Below are 17,604 nucleotides of genomic sequence, written 5' to 3'. Positions count from 1 at the left end.
GGAAAATAGTACGGAGTTTTTGCCAAAACATATATGAAAATATAGTTACTATATGATCCAGAAATTCCACCTTTGGGTACTTAGGCAAAGGGATCAAAATCAAGATGTGTGTGTAGATGTGTGGGTGTTGGGGTATGTGTGCCAGTTGGGGCAGGAGAAGCTAGCAGAGGAGATCCAACAATATCTCACAGAACACAGAATACTCCCCACTTGTATAAACTTTTAGAGCTGGGAATCTGAGCTTAACTGCTTAGTTGAGGTACTTGATATAATATAAGGCTGTGGTTCAGGTTACCTTGGGCCTGGAAAACAGAATGCTAATCTTGTTATCCTGTCTTACGTTTGGGAAGCTACCTGCTAGTTTTGCAGCTGGATGAAGGGCCTGAAATGGCCAAGAAGCTTTAGGGTGGGGTGAGGTAGGGGACGAGGCTAATCCCTTCACTAGGGAAACATCTGGCATCTAATAATAAATAGTAGAGTGTAACACTTTTCATTCCAAGTCAGGCCTGTTTCATTTAGAAATGTGTCCTCTGGTTTCACCTATTGTGCTACATCCATTTAATACTGAATAATATTCCGTTGTGTATATACAAAAACATATATGTAAGTATAAATATGTGTATTTACTCAATACGACTTCCATTCTTCTGCTCATAAACACTTCCGTTCTTTCCACGTCTTGGCTACTGTGAATAACACTATAATGATTTCAGGTGTGTGTTTACCTCCCAAGAGGACCTGATTTCATTTCTGTAGAGTATATCCTCAAAGGACATATTTCTGGGTCACATGCTGGCACTGAGCTTAGCAACTATATTGGAAATCACCCCAAAGCAAAAGCCGAAACAGACAAATGGAAGTTCATTAAACAGAGAAGTCTCTGGACACCAAAGCACAACGAAGAAAGAAGTCTACAGACTTGGAGAAAATACATATAGGCCGCACACCCGAAACAATGCTCAAAAGCAAAAACACAAAAAACAAAACCAGAACGCTCAAATACCCAAATATGAAATGGGCAAGATGATATGAATGGATATTTTCCTAAAGAGAACATACAAATGGCCGGCATGTGTATGAAAGAGGAACTGGACATCCCTAACCATAAGGGAAATGTCAATCAAACCCCATGCAGCAATCACCTCACACTTATAGGGCAGCTATTACCAAAACAGAGAGAGAGGTAGTGCTGGCTAAGGTGTGGAGAAAAGGGAATGCTCGCACACCGTTGCTGACGACGTAAATTGTATTCATTATGGAAAGCAGAGTGCAGTTTCCTCACACATGAAAACTAGATTTATCAGACGACCCAGCCTTAGTCCTTTGAAAAGTTCAGTCACCTACCTGCCTTTTATTTTTCCAATTACTGGAAGTCAAAGGCAGGGAGGGGCTCAGGGCCAACAATGGCCGATCCCCAAGCGGTCTGTGGCCAGCAGGGGGCGCCGTGGACCACGAGGGGTTCCGCGGGAAGAGGAAGTGTCCAGACCAGGCTCACCCTGCGCAGGGTGCACTGAGACTCTCCTGGCCGGCTGCGCGCGGTCGGTTCCGGGTCCGGTGACTCCCGTGACAAGCGTCTCCGGGTGCGCGGAGAAAAGATCTGTCCTGACAGCCTGGTGGAAGATTCCACGGCCGCGGTGCCCATGGCGGGCGAGGGCTTGGGGCACCCGGGGACGACTGCCACCGCGGCTCCAGAGACCCACGAGCACCTCTTCAAGGTGCTAGTCATTGGCGAACTCGGCGTGGGTAAGACCAGCATCATCAAGCGCTATGTGCACCAGCTCTTCTCCCAGAACTACCGGGCCACCATCGGGGTGGACTTCGCCCTCAAAGTCCTCAACTGGGACAGCAGGACGCTCGTGCGCTTGCAGCTGTGGGACATCGCGGGTAAGCGGGCGGCGTCCCAGAGCCACCAGACTCTCGCTCTTCTCTGCCTTCTGGCTCCTCTCTTTTCTTTTCTCTGCCTGAACTCCCTGCGGTGCGCTTTTAGATGTGAACGAATGGAACAGGAAGATAAGTCTGCTTTGGGAGGCCTATCCCCTCTCCTGCTGAAGTTCTGGGTGACTGAAGGACTTACGTGGAGTTCCACTACAGTGGTTCTTTCGACCCATTCACGTGGGATCGCCTAAGACCATCGGAAAACACATTTACATTACGATTCATAACAGTAGAAAAATTACAGTTATGAAGTGGCAACGAAAATAATTTCATGGTTGGGGGCCACCACAACTCGAGGAACTGTATTAAAGGGTCGCAGCATTAGGAAAGTTGAGGATCACTGCGTTGGTAGTGCAGCTAAAACCAACAAAACTCGGTTATTTTCTACCAAGTTCCCCCAACATCTGTTTTGGGTCGGTGCCCCGCTGATGTAAGGGTGTTCTTTCTCCTTAAGCCAAGAAATTTTACCTCTGAGTAATAACAGACATGTTTATAATTTACTAAGAGGGGGTTGGAGCTATGGGTGAGAAAATCTTGGAGCCCAGCCAAGCCTTTGTGAAGGGAAACTCCATTCCTGAAATTTTCTCACTTGGGAGGCCCAGTGACCCTGAAGAAGGGCTGGGAAAGTTCTGAAACTTTCCCGCTGCAAGTCCCTCTCTAAGCCAGTTCTCCTGCCTTCCATTGGGCAATTCCCCATTCCACAAACACTGAACTGTTTCCTTTTGCTTTCAATTGTTGCTCTGGAATGAACGAGCCATTGTCTTTAAGAGACCACTTGTGACCCTTCCATGGGTTCTCATTGGTGTGGTAGGTGCCATCTGGGCATCCAACAAAAGGGGACCTTCTGTGAAGTTTAATGAAAATGGTAGCAAAGGTTACCCTGTTCAATCATTGCGTGTTCAGATGCTCTGTCTGCCAGGAAGCAGTTAAATGGGAGCTTGTTTAACTGGAGAACGCCTTAGGCAGTGCCAACTCTGAAGTTTGGAGGCTGTGGTTACACAGCTGGTAGCAGAGTGAAGGAACACCTGGCTTCTGTCTGCCAGGTAGTATGTTCTGCTTCTAGCCGCTCCATATAAAGCGTTGAAAGATTGCAAACTTTAGACTGACTTCCTTAGGAGCAGAGTCAAACATAGACAAGAAGATACATTTATGCACATAGATACTAATCTCACAGAAAGTTATTTGGTCATGGGCTCAACTTGGTTATTAAAAAAAAAAAAGGCTAAAGAATCTATTTGAAGTGCCGCCCATCCTTTAAGGCCAAAGGATTTGAAATACTTTCTGCTTTGGCCCAGAACACCGAAGAACATTTTATTGCTTGTTGACAACTTCTCACATCCTGATGGTCGCCTTACCCTGCCCAGTGCAGCTTTTTCAGAGAGACGGTTTGAAACCCGTTAGAATGACAATTCATTTTCTTTTATTATGTGTAAATCACCATGATAATAAGTATCAAATTACATTTGGAGATTTGATGAAACAAAAGCAGCAAGTAGTAGTTCTTGCCTCCCTTTGTTCCAACACTCGGGAGGCAGAGGCAGGCAGATCTGTGAGTTTGTTGTCAGACTAATCTACAGAGTGAGTTTCAGGACAGCCAGGGCTTCACAGAGAAACCCTGTGTGGAAAAATAAATAAATAAGAATCTTTTCTATCTGCACATCGCCTCTCCTCTTTGCATGGCCCCCTCATTTTCTCTTCCCCTCTATGCAGCCCAAGCTGGCCTCCATGTGAATCCCTCTCCCTCAGTTTCCCTACTGTTGGAACTACAAGAAATTGCCAAGACAGCCAGTTTCATCCTTCTTGAACTGACACCATAGCCAGGAGGGAGGTATGGCCCATGTATCTGCCATAATGACACCATCCTTGCACTCTTGCCAAAATCTGAAACTGGAGCTTTTCTGGGGAAAAAAAAAGGAAACATTTAATAATCTCAAAAGGGATCTCTGATGTTAGCTGCTGCTTTTCTGTAGAAACTCTTATAGCATTCAGCAAATACATAACTCCAAATAAGAACTAGAGAGGTGTTAGTGTCTTAGTTGGGGGTCTGCTGCTGACACATCATGACCAAGATGAATGCTGGGGAGGAAAGAGTTTATTTAACACACTTCTACATCACTATTTATCACTGAAGGAAGTCAGGACAAGAACTCAAACCGAGCAGCAAGCTGGAAGCAGGAGCTGATGCAGAAGTCGAGCTACTGTCTGACTTGTTCCTCATGGTTTGCTCAGCCTGCTTTCTTTTAAAACCCAGGGACACCAGCCCAGGGTTGGCACCACCCTCAATAGAAGGGGCCCTCCCTCATCAATCACTAATTAAGAAAATACCTTACAGCCAGAGTTTATAGAGGCATGTTCTTAATTGAGGTTCTTCCTTTCAGATAACTCTAGTTTGTGTGCTAAGTTGATATGAGCTGAGCCGGCACGTGTGGTCACTAGACACTGTTAGGCTTTTCTCACAGAGTCAGAGTTTGGGAAATGCTGTCTTAATATGCAGATAGCAAGAGACACAAATAGCTTGGATTTGGGCTGGAATTTGCAGAACTACAGCCTTAACTGTGCTGGATTTGGGCACTTGAGATACTAGGGAATTCTGCTTAGCTCATGCCATTTGAATAAGAGAAAAGTTGTATAATAAACACCATGCCAAAACACTTCCCCAAGGCTAAGCATATGCCATGCATGATTACAACGCTGACTCATACTGAATTCTGAAAGAATAAAAGTACTTATTCCCTGAATTGCAAAACATAAGGAGGAGCCAGCCACATGACATGATGCAACTGCTGGTTCCTTTTCAATGCTGTTGTTCAGGAGGCCGTAAAGGTGGACGGAGGCATAACAGTAATGTCATCTATCAGAAGAGGTTTGAGAAGGGTAATAGGCAAGAATTACTGATTGCTTTCTGTAAAGGTAGCCAAACAGGTTCATGTAAACCCTTCAAATTAAGGACCACAGTAACTTGCTGGTACAGGCCTCAATAATGTGTTTCTCATTGCACTGAAGAAACCTAAATTAGAGCATGTACTTCATAATGTAGACTCATAACAATTATCATTTCTTCATACCTTCGTTCCACGAGTCATCGTGCTTCCTTACTTATGAGGTTTACTATCCAGAGAATGCCGGTTTTGATTGGCTCCAGCTTTTTAAAGTGAATTTTGAAAGATTTTTCTAAACTGTTTCATTGGTACATACCCTAAAAAAAAATCAAAGCAATGATTTTAGATATTTGCCTGGTATCTGGTAAACAATCATTGTGGAAGCCTGTGGGCATTGTAGTCCAAGAATGAAGTGTTATTTTCAAATACATCCTTGGAGAAATTGTATCCATCGTATATATGTTATACTGACCATTTGCTTTCTTTAAGCTTTCCATATAGAGTTTTCTGTTATGGTATAAACCTGGGAGACTTCTGAATGGTGATATCAGAGATCAAAGAAGCATGTTTTAGAATGTATCCAAGTGTTCTCCTTCTCATCAAAACCCTTTTCCCTTTGATCCAGCAAGCAGGCATGTGTGGCTCCTTTCTGAGACAGAAATGGAAGGGGAAAAAAAGTGGGTAACAAAGATGTAGCTTTACAGTGTCTATTGGTCATTTTAGCAGACAGCCTGATTCTCTCCCAGCCCATCATCCCCCCACCCACACTGGAGTCTGTCCATAGAATTTATGTATCCTCTACCCTGACTCGTGATTGCTTCTGGGGGCTATTCTGAATATGCAGAGGTTCCTGTTGTGGTTATCTGGAGCCTCTCTCATCAGAACCTCAGACAGGGGCCTTAGCATCCACCATCAGTAACATGAAAAGATTCTTCAGCATCCACTGTGTGAGGAGACTAGGCTCCATCTGACGACTGTCTTCATCCAGCCTGGTTTAGGAGAACTACTTCTTTCACACATAAGTCTGGGGTTAGGTCTTCCAGGACTGGTGTACAGTTTCATAAAATCTTCATAGACAAAAACTGGCTTGCCACGTCTCACTTATTCCAAGACTGTATTATTTGTTTCCATGGTGCAGTAGAAAAAGGGCATGCCTACATGCAAACACAGTTTGGAGATAAAGGCTCATGTTTCATACTATGCAGGGAGCTTGCTCCAAAATATTCTGTACAGGGAAGTTGGGGCTAACAATTAGCCCTCTTTCAGACCTGCCAAATCAGAATTCAAAGCACTTGGAAGGGTGTCACCTACCAAACGCTGTTGGTGATTCTGATTTATACTAAAGCTGAGAAACATTGTTCTATCTTGGGTTCTGTTGCACCCTGGCAACACACCCACATCCCCACTACACCCTACGAGCTCACCACTTAATCCGACAGCCTGCCTGGCATCCATGTTCCCTTGCCGGTACATCTTCCGCGTCCTTCACTTCCTTTCCCAGGTTCACAGTACTTTCACCGAAGTGACCTCAGGCCATCCTCATCCTCCATGAGGCCATCCCAAGAGCCTCTGCTGGAGGCTAGTTTATGGACACAAGAGCAATTTACATACCAAGATAAGATAGTTTTTGTTCCTGTTCAATAGATTTATTTAAAGGAAAAGGAACAATGTCTTAATCTTTTAAAGCAGTTATGAGTTTGAACAGAAATTAGCAAAGTTTTTTTTATTTTCATAGATAATGATTCTCTTATAATCTACGATAGGAGATTGCCTGTTGAGAGTATTTTGTCTCTGAAATGCAGCATGAGATTTAAGGATTTTATTTAAGAGACTGTCCATTTGCTAACTAGAAGCCGAACATTTCTTCCAAGTCACCTTGAGTAGTTATTGAGTAACTTGTGTTTACTCTCAGTGGATGGGGAAGAGGTGAATATCTAAAAGAGGAGAAACTGCGCACCATTTTATTCTACTGCTCTTGATTTTTGTTATGAAATTTCTATTTTGAGTTTCAAGTAATATTACTAGAAACATTTAGATTATCAGGAGAAAGACTCAACCCAAGCAAAAGGCATGATGGAAATAACAAAAAACAAGCTTCTGTGAATTGCATTCTCACAACAGCAGAATGTGGTATTTCCTTTATTAAATCCAAGGAAAATACATTCATTATTAAGATTTTCATTTGTTTCAATGAGGTAAGATGAAAGATTTTTGTGTATTTTTTTTTCTTTAGCCAAATAGGAATATTTATTCCTCGGAAAATGCTAGTTTTGCTGTTTGATCCTCCTCGTTGTCATTAATGGGGAGTATCCCAAATAGCAAGATAAATATTTTAATCTTTTCCCAATTTGCATATTTTAAGATTTTTGGCATTTGCATATGTAGGAGCTTGTGTGATATCTTTGGAACCTGCATCAACTCTCTCTGCCTCTTCACTTACCCTTTTCATCCTTCATGGTTGCCAAAATCTCAAGTTATAATCAACATGCCTTCCTCCTGAGGCAGCAACACATTGTTTAAGAGACAAAACATTTTGAGAGTCATTGAAAATGTGCTGTCAGTATGTCAGCAGCAATGGAGATGGCAAAGGCTACCCCTAGTATCAGTGACTGGTGCACTCTGCAATAGGGTATCTTCCTTCCGCTACTGTAGTAAGCAGGAGGTGACTGGGAGTGTGGGGAGGGGTGACATTGTAGCAGCACCGTAGTGTGCTTAAGAATATCACTCTTAGCTACTGTTACTAACAAGAATCTCTTTCACCACACAAGACACAATCAGAAATTTATCTGTTCCAGCAAATGTCCGGTAGATTGGATGACACAGTAGTGTGATTAACCCAGAGAATTTGAGTCTCTTCTTGGGACTCCATTCTCTCATCAATAAAATAAGAGAGCTGGCCTAAGTGGACACTTGCACCTGTCTCCTTGTTTCAACCAGCAATGTCTATTTTAGATTTGGCTGTTGCCCAGGTTTGCCGCTGAACTAATATGAACTTGTTCAGCATACCCATTAGGATGGCGGGCCCATGGGTTTCAATCGATTTTCCTACCAGTGCAAGTTTTAACTCTGAACATGCATACTCTACAGGAAGCTAAACTTCCTCAGGCCCCCTAACTACTGAGGACACACTTCCTCCCTTACCCACCTGTTCCATGTGCAAAGACTCCATCAGGTCCCGAGCCAGGCCCTGCAGCCTGGGTAAGGATTGTCTGTCTTCTAGTAAAATGTGTTCTACTGTTTTCATGACTTTGTTAACTGACTGTTTTCTCTTCCTGCTTGAAAATCCTCTTCCCAACTTACTCTGGATACAAATCTTCACTGGGTAAAGTCACTGACACTTGGTCCCCAGGCAGTTTCTCCCCTTTTCATTTGCTTAATTGTATAACCAACACCTTTTTCACTTAGCATACAAGGTTTTTTGTTTTGGGCTTGTTTTTGTTTGTTTGTTTGTTTGCTTTCTGATATGAGGCCTGTCAGGGAAAATTTCCTTCTAGTCTTGACATCTCAGAGACTCTGGCTGACATTTCTAAGCCAATATATCTTCCCCCAAAATTCCTTATCATAGGCATTTCTTGTTTTGAATGAGTTATCAGAAAGGGCAGATGAGTACATCTTTTAATACCACAAGTTTTGATTAACAAAAAAATTATTTGGGATTTTTCAGGAGCTTGACAAAAAAAAAATCAAGAACTGTGAAAGCCTAACAGTTTTTTTTTTTTTTTTTTTTTTTTTGGAAACACATAGTTATATAGTTATCCATCCTTTTACTAATTTGGCACCTCATCTTTTTGAAATTCAAAGGATGGTCAAACTGAGAACTATGTAATTATCCTACAATGTTAATCTTCCCATCTTTTTTAACCTAAGGCTATCTTTGTCTTAGTGGGGCTACAACCCCTTCAGGTTCTATAATTCAAGTTAGTAACAGTGAATTCCTAAAGGCTCACTAGTAGAAAATGAAATCCAAACAACTTCAATGCATCTGTCTAGTTGTTTTTGAAGACTTGGTGACTTTACCCTTACCTGTTAAAATATCCTGGGTGAATGAATTGGTGTCATTGTTCAATGTACATTTATAGAGAGAGGTACAAGGCTAAGATGCCATAAACGTCACCACTTATGATCGAATGAGCTAAACAGATAAGCTAAAATCAGATTTATCTTACCAATAAAATGTGAACATGGCAGGTCCTAACAGATGACCATTCATTGTAAAGAAATCCAGATGTCTGGACATATGAAGAGTCACAAGCTACAGCAATATTTGAAATATGACGATATGATAGAATTTGGAGGAGGAAGGGTATTTGCGGTCTGTAGTAGCTTTGTGTTTATGTGAATAAATGGCAACAAAGATGTAGATGAAGCTTGTTTCTTGATGTGTTTTAGCAGAAAAGTGTGCTGTAACTATGCCTTTGTCTTAGATCAAGGTGATAATCTTAGATTCTCATTGCTTGCCACTCATTCCCCCTCTGAATCTAGTCAGCAATTTGACACCTCAAATATATGAGCTTAAGAACTCAAGACAACCGTAAGGTGGTCCAGAACCTTAAGCCTGTAGGCATGAAGGAGTCAGAAGGCTGTCTCCTTTGGTGAGTGTCACTGTGATCCAGACCATGCATCTTTTTGTCCCTTTTTTCATCTGTCAGATAAGGATTGGTGGCCTTGTTACGGGAAAGATATGTTTGGCAGCACATAACAACAGCATGTTTTTCAGGCCTGTCTGGATGTTCAGACAGTACTATATTGAGCAGCAGACTTAGTTGAGCTGTTAACAGAAGCTCAGTTCTTTTCAAATAATTATATCTAAAGAACTGGGCATTGAACCTTCTCACAATCATACAGCCAGCTGTGTTTGGAAAGCATGAATTTTCCAGTGACTGCTTCTAAGAGGGGAACAATTTAAGTACTGGGTCAAAAATAGGTAGACATGTGTTGAAGGGAGGCTGCTTGTTCCTTTCCTAGCCTCCTGGAACCAAAATAATCACACAGAAACTGTATTAATTTAATCACTGCTTAACCCACTAACTCTAGTTTCTTATTGGCTAACTCTTACATCTTAATTTAACCCATCTTCATTAATCTGTGTATCGCCACATGGCATTGGCTTACCAGGTAAAGTTCTGGCATCTGTGTCTAGCCATGCTACATGGCTTTTCTCTTATTCTGCCCTTCTTTCTCCCAGCATTCAGTTTAGTTTTCTCAGCCTACATAAGTTCTGCCCTATCACAGGCTCAAGACAGTTTTCTTTATTCATTAATGGTAATCACAACATAGAGAGGAGAATCCCACATAAGATATGGGTTTGAGATATAAAGGGAAGGCGAACTGAGATCACAAGCTGTCTTCTTGCCTGTCTAGTCCCGATGTTTTTGACTGGCCTTTTAACACCTCACCTATCTGTATTCTGTAAACTTCAGCATAGTCTATTTTTGTTTCTTCTTCCACTTCTACCTTTCAGTTCCCCCCAACACCTCTCTCAGACTAATGGGAGAGAAGCAAAACTGGCTCTCTGTGCAGACTGCACTACTGGAATCCTGAAGTTTATGGTAAATATGTTCTACAAAGGACTAATTTCTATCAAGCAAATTGTCAACCACTTTTGTTAAGTTCATGTTCTGTCTGAATGTCTTTAACACCAGTGATGCTTGCTTCTCAGAATAGTTTTTTGGATCCTTGAGCATATAACTGCCGCTAGCTATGACCCTCACCATTATGAACATTTAACCTCCTTTTGTATTCATTTCCAGGGCAAGAAAGGTTTGGCAACATGACCCGAGTTTACTACAAGGAAGCTCTTGGAGCATTTGTTGTCTTTGATCTCTCAAGAAGTTCCACATTTGAGGCAGTCTTAAAATGGAAAAGTGATCTGGATAGTAAAGTCCACCTTCCCAATGGCAGCCCCATCCCTGCTGTCCTCCTAGCTAACAAGTGTGACCAGAAGAAGGAGGGCAGCCAGAGTCATTCCCAGATGGACCAGTTCTGTAAAGACCACGGCTTCACTGGATGGTTTGAAACCTCTGCCAAGGTGAGATAGCTTTCCTGACGGATCTGTTTCTGACACCCTTGTCAGACTAGGCTGGGATATGAAGTGTGTAGACAGATTTCTTCAGAGTCCTGTAAGCACAGAGTCAGAAAAGCATAGTGTGGATATGTGACAATCTCCATCTCGGAAGCAGAAGTGCTTTCAAAGTTAGCTTGCCAAGCCGTGAATAGGCCAGCAGAACTGTCATTCAGGAAATTGCATGGCATTTTCTATAAGTTTGTATTCTTAGCCAAGGTGTTTCTCTTCTGCTACTGGAGTAAATGGGAGATAAGGTGTTTTGTCAAAGACAAACACTTTATGACTTTTGAAAAAGGCAAAGAACAAGAGAAAATGTCTTTAGAAGATGAATGTCATATGGACAACTCGTACTGAATAGTCACTAGCAAGTTGGATTGACTGTAAGAACTTTAAGCAAGAGCAAATTTACTATGTGCTTTTTCCTGAATAGTTGAGTGGATTGTTTTCTCCTGCTATTGGAAACTGTGTTTTATTTTTCTTTTCCAGAAAATAAAAACAATTAAGATAAATTTTGAAAAGCTTAACCATGGGGCAACTAGAAAACCAAGGTTAAAAAAAAAAATCTGAGGTACATTCACTATACTGGAGAGTTGTAGTCCCTGGCATTGTCAAATAAGACAACTCATAACCATCAGACTCTCATAAAAAATGATAGCCTTTTTGAGAAATTCTATGATTAGCATTTACTCCTTAATTTGCATATTTGTTATACTGTCCCAGCTTAAAATATGCGTGGTGTGTGTGTGTGTGTGTGTGTGTGTGTGTGTGTGTGTGCGCGCGCATCTGTGTGTGTGTGTGTGTCCACACCATTTTTCCTCCAAATATTCTTTCTGAGTGATGGCTTCCAGGATTCCTGTCAGGTTGCTTTCAACTCTACTGGGCTCTTACCCTCAAGGTGGGAGATTATTCAATGTCAGTTCTCATCAGAATTATGAAAGCACATGATGAGCGACCGCATCACAGGGCAGCCTCTGAGCATGGAGTGATGCCAGAATCGCAGGCAGAGGAAAGTCCGTGGAGGCAGAATTGAGTGGTTCCAGCTATACACTGTTTTGATAAATATGGCATCTTCTGTTGTCCTTGGTTTCATGAACAGATAGTTGTGGTGGAAGAAAGATGGGGCCAAGAGGTCCTGCAGGAGTTTTTAGCCTGGTAAGAAGGAGGAAATCATAGAAGAAGTAAAGGCATTTCAGAGACTGAATTTTCCAGGACTGTGCCTCTCTCTGCTCTGAGTACATGCTGGACAATTGGCTTTAACTTCCCACTGAAGAGTAGTATCTGTACAACTACATATATATGTTGAGGAATTTCCTATATTGCACATAAAATTCCATGTAGGATTCAGCTGATCTTCTAGCTAAAATATTATAGCTTTATGCAAAAATAAGATTCATAAATGATTGTCATATGACTTATAATTTGACACTGTATAAGTGATTGGCTTTATTGTATTTTTAGACAAGATATTATATAGAAGAGGGAGAGAAACATATTATTTATAAATGAACGTTTTCATATAATTCAATGCTTCCCTTGAATATGCAAGGAAGGACTTCCACCTGGTCTCCTGTGTGGCAATTCAGGAGTCTTCTAGAGTCTAGAATCTAAAAAATTACTATGAAGTTTTACTTTAAAGGTTTGGAAAATTATATCAAGGCTTTAAGTATTACGTATTACTAATAGATGTACTTCTGGGTGTTGGCAACTAACTTCATATCATAACTTCATATCATATTTTGCTTGAATTTTAGTGGTGTGGGTTTTAATAGATACATAGTCAGAAGGAAGTTTTGAGCTCACAAATTTAGTCTTTTCTCCTTTATGGCACATAATGGATTTTGATACCGAACTTTCCAACCCATTTCACTACAATATGGGATTTATGTTCCCACTCAGCTTTGAGTAACCACTGCTAGAGACCTGTGTTGGAAGGAGAATATCCCCAGAGGCTCATATATTGAATACAGATCCATTTGACGGAGCTGTTTGGTGAGGCTTAGGAGGTGTAGAGGAAGTACATCACCAGGAACTAGCCCTGCGATTTCAAACTCTCATATCATTCCCAGTTTTCTCTCTCTGCTTCCTACTTATGGTTTAAGGTATGATCTCTTAGTCTCAGCCAGTTGTTCCAGTCACCATGCCTGCCTGCTTGTTGACAAGCTTGCCCTGGCCCATGAGGGTGACGGCACCATCTTTCATCCACCACAACTATCTGTCTGTTCACAAAACTAAGGAGAACATAAGATGTCGTATTTATCAAAATGGTATATGGCTGGTACCATGCACTTCCGCCTCCAGGACTTTCCTTTGCCAGCGACTCTATCATTATTCAACAGATGGTTGCCCTGTGATGTGATCGCTCATCATTTGCTTTCATCATTCTGATGAGAACTTACATTGAGTAATCTCCCACCTATGAACCCAAATACATCCTTCCCTCCATAAGTTTCCTGAGTCATGGTGTTGTATCACAGCAACAGCAGCAACAAAATAACGAATGGAGAATGGGAATGGCAAGAACTGAATGACACTTTTGGAAATTCAAAGATTGTTACTTGTGTTAAAGTTATCTTGGGAGTAAAGATCTCAAACCAGTCTACACTGTGAAAGCATCCTAAATAAGCAATATCCCTCCCAAATGAACAGGCCTGCCGTCTGAGGAAGTTTGTGCAAATAAAGGGGTAGGAAATTTCATAATGTTGGATTTGGTTGGAGACGTTGATGTAAATAGTTTCCTATTCATAAATCTATGTGTGTATTTGTATGTGTGCATTTCTTTTCATGAATATTTATAAATATATTTTAAAAGATGTAGGTGAGGTGTGTGTGTGTGTGTGTGTGTGTGTGTGTGTGTGTGTGTGTATGCACGTATGTGTTCAATAGCTCTCTCAGCCAAAGGACTGGAGGCAATAATACCATGTAAAAAATGAACTCTCCTAATCTGACTTGTGAATACAACTTTTTAAATAAACAGATGGAGATTCCAGGAGAAAGACATTATTCCATGGCTGATGGGAATAGAAAGTGAAGATAAGCTTGAGATAGTCTGTATTGCCAGCAAGTAAGAAGGCACTCACAAAACAGTGTGGACATCTCACAAAGAGCACAGACCTTGCTTCTAGAAGTTACAGAACTATATGCCAATCACTAAACAAAGAATTTTTCAAACGAAATTAATGGGTAAAATTGATAGCATGATGTGCACAAACAAACAATAAATACATTTTTCCTCACAGTAGAGTTCTGACTAGTAAATATAAAAGGTCTGGTGCAAACAAAATGACAGCTTCCAAGACTGCAGTGATAACTGCATTAGAAGAGAATTAAAAGATGCTAAAGTTAGGGAGGAAAGGTATGAAAGAAACAGGATGTCTACCTATTTATATGCAGTAGGTCCGAAGGTGGGGTGGCAACTTTTGAACAGGAAGCCGGGCAGCAATGACCTTAATCCACGTGTCTCCTGCACTCTGAGGACACGTGATCCCGTCTACTTCCCATCAAGAACACGAAACTTGAACTTAATCGAAAGGAAATATTAGAAAGAGCCAGACCGAGGGCGATTCTGTGGCCAGTGTTCTCCAAGATGTCACTTGAGGTTACAGAAGTGGTGTAACCATTAAAACCTTTCCTGTGTTTCCATAAATAGCCTACCACTTGTGCTGGGCAATAACACTAATTAACTCAATGAATCACACAAAAAGAAACATGAAAACAGGAGGAAGACTTTTCAGGAAGATGGGGTTCTGGGAAAAAAGGAAGGGGTAAGAGAGATTAATGCAAGTGGAAATAACTGAAATTCATTCTATACATGTATGAAATTTTCAAAGAATAAATAGCAAATTAATTAAACAAATGCCTTGGGCTCTCAGTGCAGCAGACACTACCTAGCGTTGGAGAAGAGGTTACCCAGTATGCTGCTGTGTCTAGCGCCCTCTGGCATGTCTTCCTAGTCTCCTTACCACACTCAATATTTACTTCCGATCTTCCACATTCTGTTCTCCTATTGCAGGATAATATAAACATCGACGAGGCCACCCGATTCCTGGTGGAAAAGATCCTCGCGAACCAGCAAAGCTTCCCTAGGGAAGAAAACGACATGGACAAAATTAAACTAACCAATGAGCCCCTCCCAACGAAGGCCAGGTCCCAGTGCTGCTAAATGTGTCTCCGCGTCCTCTGTGCTCTCTCTTTGGTCCTGCGTGTGTCTGGGGATGCTCAGGAGCCATTGACCTGTGAATCCCCTCGGGCGTGCTTTATCATTCAGCTGCACAGGAACTGCACCTGCGAAGCTGGAGATCCGCGGAGAACTGTTCCCACTAGAGGCCCCGTGACTTACCAAATGATCCCTAGGCTCTTTTTGTACTGTTAAATGCAGAGTAATGTTTACAGCCTTGGAAACATTTTTCTACAGCAAGTTCAAATGTTAGCTTTTAGTGTAAGAACTGGAATAGCAGAAAAAACGTCCCCACAACGTTCCTGACATTTTGAGTGTCTTTGTTCCTGTGTTCATCCTACCTAACCATGATTTTTTTTCTTATAGGCTGTTACCTACAGACTTGAAGGTCCCATGCAACTATTTCCTAGTCAAAACATTGTACTTCAAGGTGGGGAGAGAAGGGTACTTTGCACTTCCTGTAAAATTTTGTCCTTAAATACCATGAGTCTAAGCTGAGCTAGGCGGTGGTGATGCACGCCTTTAATCCCAGCACTCGGGAGGCACAGGAAGGCTGATCTCTTTGAGTTCTAGGCCAACCTGATCTACAAAGCAAGTTCCAGGACAGCTAGGACACAGAGAAACCCTGTCTCAAAAAACAAACAAGCAAAAACAAACAAAATGTGTTTCTAGGACTGATAGCTGGGGTATAATTGAGTTGTTCTGAAACATCTTAAGATTCCCTTCCTTAGTTAATCGAAAGTACCGAGCTGGGATTGGGGCTCAATGATAGAGTGCTTACTTAGAATGTTATAGTCCCTAGGTCTGCAGTACTGGGCGGGCTAAAAGGTGCTTGCACCTTACCTGTATGGTTGTCTCCCTCAGAATCCTCTCCAGGAGTAAACTATAAGTGAACATTCCTTCTCTGCCCTCTATTCCATTTATAGCCTAGAGCTATTGAAGGCATAGCAATACTAAGTGGAACTTGTCTTTCCAGATCTGTCAGGGGGGAGAATTTTTTCCCAAAGTATATGCAATTACATCCAAGTTTCTAGAGTATGAAACCTGAAAGAAAATAAACCATGTATCATTTTGTCTATGGTTTCAGATACCAATTATATAATGCCTAGGACACTTTTGGAAGATGTACAATATTGTGTTGCTCTTAACTCAGAGGAAGGGAAGAATAAATATTTTAACCTAAGCCTGTATGTTGAATGAATGTAGCTCTCTAGGCAGGTACTTTCTGGTTTAGAAAATGTTGTGTTTAACTGGAGTTAACCTGTAATACTAGCATGCAGGAGACAGAGACAAATGGTTAGAAGTTCAAGGCATATATCAACTACACAGCGAGCTCATGAACAGCCTGGGCTACACAAGAGCCTTTCTCCAAAAAGAATAAAATTTCTTTTAAAAAATTGTTTTCTGTTGAAATTTTTAGATTTATTTACCTTATTTTATGTGTGTGCTTTGGCTGCATTTGTGTGTGTGTGTGTGTGTGTGTGTGTGTGTATGTGTGTGTGTGTGTGTGAGAGAGAGAGAGAGGGCGCGCTTGCGCGTGCATATGCACCTAGTATTTGTGGCAGTTAGAAAAAAACATTGGATTCCTTGGAATGGAGTTATGGATGGTTGTGAACCACCATATTGATGATGGGAGCCAAACCCACATCCTCTACAAGAGCAACAAGTGCTTTAATCACTAAGCCACTCCCTTAAGCACCTTGAATTTTATTTTTAAGGGGCTTTTTACATTATGCAAAAAAATTCAACTTCTTTAAAGAAATTTAAGAGCCTTAGTGTCATAGCCTAAAGCTAAAACAATGAAATACTGGACATATTTGTCTCTTGAACCATGTGAACATGAAGCCTAGTATTCTGAGAAGAAGAAAACGATAGAAATGCTATTGTTCTGTCCTCTGTGTCCTGAGAATAAAGGAGGCACAGGCTTTCTTTTCACCAAACTTAAGCCTGACCTAAGTGTGGCTATATGCTATATGTTCATGGAAAGAAAGCATGTTAACCCTTTGGACATGTATTCGTAGATCCAAGTTTTCTGGAATAGGGTACCAGGGCTTTATTGATGTGTATAATATAATCCCTATGATTTGTCATGTATTAAATCTCACTTTCTAAGAAATGCATATCACCCTCATGTAAAATAAAGCCTTATAATGTCTCTGCTATTCCTCAGCCTGTGAAGAATGTATGAGGTATTGCTATCGAACCCCAAATGTAGAACCATCAAGTCAATACTAAACTACCCAAAGTGACAGCAATCACTTGGAAGTTTTTGCATGTGACACAATTTTAATTTTTATAAGAAATTTGCCACATGTAAGTCCATTACCAATGATCTGAAACTGAGAAGTGTTATATTTCATTTGCTCAACTTTACAGTGTGGATTAATTTACAGTATTTGTCCAGGACAGTTCCTGACAAAACTGATTGCTGTTATGTCAAGGGAGACAGTTTAGACTTTGTACTGGGCACATTTCAGGGAAAGAATTGGTCATCTTTGCCTTAATCTTAAACTCTTTAATGCTTTGTATTTTTAGCATAAAATTTGAGTTGA

General features: G+C 41.3%; 1 protein-coding gene across 1 annotated transcript; it reads left to right on the top strand.

The window, feature by feature from the left end:
- Window positions 1-1,492: 1,492 nt before the first annotated feature.
- Window positions 1,493-16,452, top strand: Rab32 (RAB32, member RAS oncogene family). The gene is made up of 3 exons (XM_038339347.1): window positions 1,493-1,884; window positions 10,565-10,842; window positions 14,888-16,452. Exons 1-3 carry the CDS (start codon window positions 1,641-1,643, stop codon window positions 15,035-15,037), a joined length of 672 nt encoding a protein of 223 aa, XP_038195275.1. The 5' UTR covers window positions 1,493-1,640; the 3' UTR covers window positions 15,038-16,452.
- Window positions 16,453-17,604: the final 1,152 nt, after the last annotated feature.

This window comes from Arvicola amphibius, chromosome 8 (genome assembly GCF_903992535.2).
Source record: "Arvicola amphibius chromosome 8, mArvAmp1.2, whole genome shotgun sequence".
In the NCBI taxonomy this organism is placed as follows: Eukaryota; Metazoa; Chordata; class Mammalia; order Rodentia; family Cricetidae; genus Arvicola; species Arvicola amphibius.
This window is presented reverse-complemented; position numbering and strand designations above follow the sequence as displayed.